We start from the raw sequence: 4,868 nt of genomic DNA on the forward strand, positions 1-4,868 counted from the left end.
TCTCCATAGAACAGAACAGGCTGCTCACTCTGTGAAGTAAATGAGATTCTTCACATCCTGGCCTAAACTGCTGGGCAAATCCCAGCACATTTGGAACAGCATTTGACTGACTGTTCTTAGCCATTTAGGCTGCCAGTTAAGTATCCCTAGCTCTGTATTGAGCACATGCGCAGTTGCTGACACAGCAGTTGGGACCATGTTATGAAGCAGCAGGGCAGAGATGAATGGCAGACCAAATGAAGCATAAGCCAGAGGAGACGTATGCTAACATGGCCACCTCTTCTGCTGATTCAGGACAAAACAATACATACGGCAGTAAAGAGGAGAATTAAACGCAGCCTGGTACAGACAGTTGTACTAAAGCTGCAGAGATCCCTGTTTTTTTTGCTGGAATATATTTGTTAATGATATGCCCAGAAGTGAACGCAGTATTGCATAGGTAATTACATCAGACGAGGAATATCACTTTCCAGCTCCATAACTTGGTTTGTCTAGATATATACCCTAGATGCATGGAACACAGGGATTCCCACGCTGGCTGGATCATGGCCGAGGTTCACCACATTCACTATCCTCTCCCTGATAATGTCTATCTCCAGATGGTTCAGAGGAAAAGATGACCCCCCCCCCCCCCCACAGCAGACAAAGCTGAGAAATTCTACCCCTAGCACAAAGCCATCCTTTGATCTCTTATAGATACTGGCTTAAACTCAGAAGTATAAGTTTTAATATCCTTTCCAGCGCTTTTGCTGTAATTAATTGTAATGTTGAGTATTCTCAATATTCAACACATATCCAGCTCTTCCCTGACTCTGGCTAACTGTTCAACCTCCATAAATCCCTGCAGCAATGAGCTCCACAGCTGAATCATGCTATGGGGAAAAAGTACTTCCTAATATGTATTTTGAATGTCTCACGTTTTGGCTCCATAAGCCAAGGCAAAAAGACCTTCCGGATCTCTCTCCTTTCCATCCTACATTATTTCACATGCTGTGGTAGAACCTAGCTTATTTGTACCCAGTGGTTTGAAGCCCACTTCATTTAGAGCAGGTTGCCAAATTCAGAAAAAGCCTCTCCACTGTTTGCTGCTGCTTTTACTTCTCTTCTCAGGTGGAGCACATCAAACCTACACAGCTGGTTGGAGAAATCAGTGCCCCTTGAAATAAAGTGCAGCAAACAGCTGGAACACCTCAGCAGTCTCACACAGCTGTTTGCTGCAGCTCTGAGCATTCCTGGATACGTTGCAACCCTGATCTTTTCAGAGAGGTAGGAACCTCACCCTGAAAAGCATCTGGGTTCCCACTGTACCACCTAAGGCAGCCAATCCCATTATTCTGTTTCTCTTTTCAGTAGTTTTTCCAGGTCCTTGAACTTTCCAATTGTATTTCTATGACTGCTTCCATGTTTGCCATCTCATTTTGGAGATAGAGCAACCTGTCCTGCACACAGCATCCTGGCAATGCCATAAAGGTACGTGTGTTTTCTTTCATTCTATTCTTTGTGTAGCCAACACTATGTTAGGATTTCTTGAACAAAGCCACACATTAATGCTTTTTTGATCTGTCTGTGGTAATTGCCCAGCGACCATTCTTAAACTGACCTAGAACCCTACGAGATACATGTGGAGCACGTCCCGTGCTCATTACTTGTTATTTCTCCATGTTGTATGTTATCTGCCATTGTCTTGCCCATTCACCTAGCACGGTTAGGTCTTGGTTGAGCACACTTTAGTGGGCCTGAATGGCTGAGTGAACCTGTGGGGAATATGCTTGGCGTGGCAGCCCGACAGTTCCTACTGCAGCATGGAAACAAGAGCAGCTCCGAGCTTCCCTCAGGCCCTTTGGGTGACCTCACCAGGTGCTACTGTGGACCCGACTGGGGCCTTTGTCCTTCCCTTAGGCCAATGGGGGCTAATGAATGAGTCCCACATTCTTCCCATGTGCCATTTTCATCCACTCTCCAGCCCGAACTGCTACTCTGCTTTCTGCCCAACCTGCAACTGCTCTGCTTTCTTCCCTGTGCGCTAACATTGCCAACTCTCATGATTTTGGTATTGTTCCTGAAGTCTGTGCTTTTGGAATGTGAAAAACTTGGCTTTTTCGTGTGTGTGTGTATATGTGCATGTATAAAAAATAACAGTTTTTTTCACATTCTCCAAGTCTGATCTGCTGCTCTGCTTTCTGTTCTCTGCTCCCCGGGTGCCACACATGACCCCCATGCTACATGTTGGCCACCCCTCCCCCGGACCCGTCCACTCTCCCGGTGGCTCCAGCCCAGCTCTGGCAGTGGGGGCTGATGCAGTGGCTCCCAGAGCAGAGCCCCTCCAGGGCTGGTCCCACTGCTGGGGGTGGTTGTACTGGGCTGGAATCCTGCAGGAGCAGCACCCTAGAGGCAGAACCTGGCACTGCAGGCAGCGCTCCGACCACCCCCGCCAGGGCCCTCCCATGCTCTCATCAGGACCCCATTTTATAGCTGGCTAAAATATTTGCCTTAATAAAATAATACGTGACTAGCCGCGCCCTGCCTGCGGTTTGAGGCGTCTTTCTCTCGCCGTGCCCTAGAGCTTCGTCTCTTTTTGTGGGGGGGTATGTGTGTACATACACACATCTACATTACCATTTCTAGTCAGGCGGTAGCATAGACGGCCCTGTGACCCGTTGCTCAAAATGGCGGCGCGCTCCTGGGAGGGGTCCTCCAGGGGTCGCCCGGCGCGAGAGGGGGCAAGATGGCGGCGCCCATGCTGTCGGCGGCGCGGGCCGGGGCGCGGGCGTTCAGCACCGCTGGTGAGCGCTTGCCCCGGGCTCCGCGGCGTTGAGGGCGGCCTGCGGCCGAGAGTTACCCGGGGGGTTGAGATCTCGGGCGCCTGGGTTCTCTGCAGCCGCGAGGAGACTCCGCCTGTACGGATCCGTCGTTATACCACAGTTATTATGTGATTATATTCTGCCGGGCCCATGCCGTGGTTCCCCTGCTTTAGCAGCAGCTGGTCAGGGTGTTGGGTTGCGTTGCGTCAGGGCTGACATCTTACCCAGACTTTGGGTTAGGGTTGGCCACGCTTTGGGGCAGGCCTGAAAACACCGGCGACTTGTCAGATGTTGAGGGGTGGGCGGCAAGCATCCTCCACCCCCACCCAGGGCTTCAGATGCTTCCAAATCCTTTGGCTGGTGTCCTACATGCAGGCCCAAGGCTGGAGGTTTGGGGTTCGTATGCCCCCAAGTTGGCCTGCCCTTGGCTGTACGGCTGCAGGAGCAAGCTAGGGACGAGTCTCCCATTTCTGTAAAGACGGCGTCTAGCGAAGATCTTCCCACTGGAAGTGAAAGTGGGAGACTAAATATGCGTTTCCTCAGTCAAGGTACTGCTACTTCTCGCCAAGAAAGTGGTTTTCTCCTGCGACTAGAAAAACCACCTTTGTGGTCATGATATTTCCCTGCCAGATAAGGATTGTATGGGGTGGTTGGGTTAGGGATGATCCTGCCTCAGAGTGGTGGGGTTGGACTAGATGACCTCTGGAGGTCCAACTTCTCTGTGATTTAAGTGTGATGCTTTCAATTTAAGTAAGTACACTTACGAACACATCTGGAAAGAGAGAAGAATTAAAAAAACAAAACAAAATAACTCCTAGGCTTGCTCACACCTCGCCATGATAAGCACAGCATGAACGTATGAGTCCAACGTGTTGGGAATGTAGAGTAGGAAATGTCCGAGTCGGATTCGTTGAAACTTTGCTACTGAATATTTTGCTCTTCTCTAGTTCCTTCCTTGTAAGGATGCTAGTTCGCTTCTCAAAGATTAACTGGGTAATCAGCGCACACTTCTTTCAGTAACTCCATTATCATTGAAACTTTAAGAGGGGGAAATTGAAGCAGTAGTGGTTAAGCTACTGGTCCTTCTTAACGTTGTACTGTGGGGTATTCAGCTCAGCTGTCCTAATATCCAAACCCCTGTTTTAGCCACAAGACCCTTTACACTTTGGTACTTTTTGTACAGTCTTAAATTTGTCTACTTGATATGGGTTTGTCACTGTTTCTGTACAATGAGTCTCCCATGTTTCCAGGTGCACTCTGTAGAAGGACAGCCCCTCGTGGGCCAATGCCTAATGAAGATATAGATGTCAGCAATTTGGAAGCATTGGAGAAATATGAAAGCTTCACGCGCTATTTCAAAGCAGCTGAAAAAGAGAGTAAGAAGACGCCTTGGTGGAAAACGTACAAGAAGTACATAGAGTCAGAACAAGGTACTTCTTGGAGAGTTATGTTTATGTAACTTATTCTCGATGGAAGGGAGGTGGTTGATAAGCCAATCAATCTGGAAGTAGCAGCAAAACTCTTCCGTAAGAAGATGACCAAATGCTTTCACTGAGGCTTCACTTAAGAATACTATGTCCATTTTTATGTACTGTACTTCCAAGAAAGATGTGGGCAAGTTGGAAAGACTCCAGAGGAGAGCTCTGAAACTTATTAGAAGTCTAAAAAACATGACCTACGAGGAATACTTGGAAAAACTGGGGTTATTTAGTCTAGAAAAGAGACGACAGAAGGGAAACTCCTGTAGTCTTTACCTACAAAAGCAATTATTATAAAGAGGATGGTTTTCTGTGTCCATGGAGGGGCAGGACAAGAAATCAGGGTCTTAAATTGCAATAAGGAAGATATAGGTTAGATATTACCTATCTGCAATCTGCACAGCCTCACCAGGGGAGATGCCTTGTTGGACCTGGTGCTTGCCATGGGCGACAACCTGGTGAGGGGGCTGCAGGTGCTTGACCACCTGGGCGACAGCGATCATCGCCTGCTGGAATTCACCATCCAATGCAAGATGGCAAAGGCCTATAGCAAGACAGCAGCCCTAGATTCCAGGAGGACAGACTTCTC

At 48.5% G+C, this 4,868-nt stretch overlaps 1 protein-coding gene across 2 annotated transcripts in view; it reads left to right on the top strand.

Annotated features, from left to right (window-relative positions):
* The first annotated feature begins 1,452 nt into the window (after positions 1 to 1,452).
* Positions 1,453 to 4,868, top strand: part of MRPL38 (mitochondrial ribosomal protein L38) — a 20,594-nt gene continuing 17,178 nt past the window's right edge. The window contains exons 1-2 of one of the 2 annotated variants that reach the window (XM_019503284.1): positions 1,453 to 1,470; positions 4,052 to 4,231. In XM_019503284.1, the coding sequence (XP_019358829.1) occupies positions 4,087 to 4,231 (145 nt within the window). In that variant the 5' untranslated portion in view covers positions 1,453 to 1,470; positions 4,052 to 4,086. Of the gene's footprint in view, positions 1,471 to 2,694; positions 2,784 to 4,051; positions 4,232 to 4,868 lie in introns of those variants that run through there. The other variant, XM_019503276.1, reaches the window with a different exon arrangement.

This window comes from Gavialis gangeticus, unplaced genomic scaffold (genome assembly GCF_001723915.1).
Source record: "Gavialis gangeticus isolate Ggan-Ray unplaced genomic scaffold, GavGan_comp1, whole genome shotgun sequence".
Taxonomy (NCBI): Eukaryota; Metazoa; Chordata; order Crocodylia; family Gavialidae; genus Gavialis; species Gavialis gangeticus.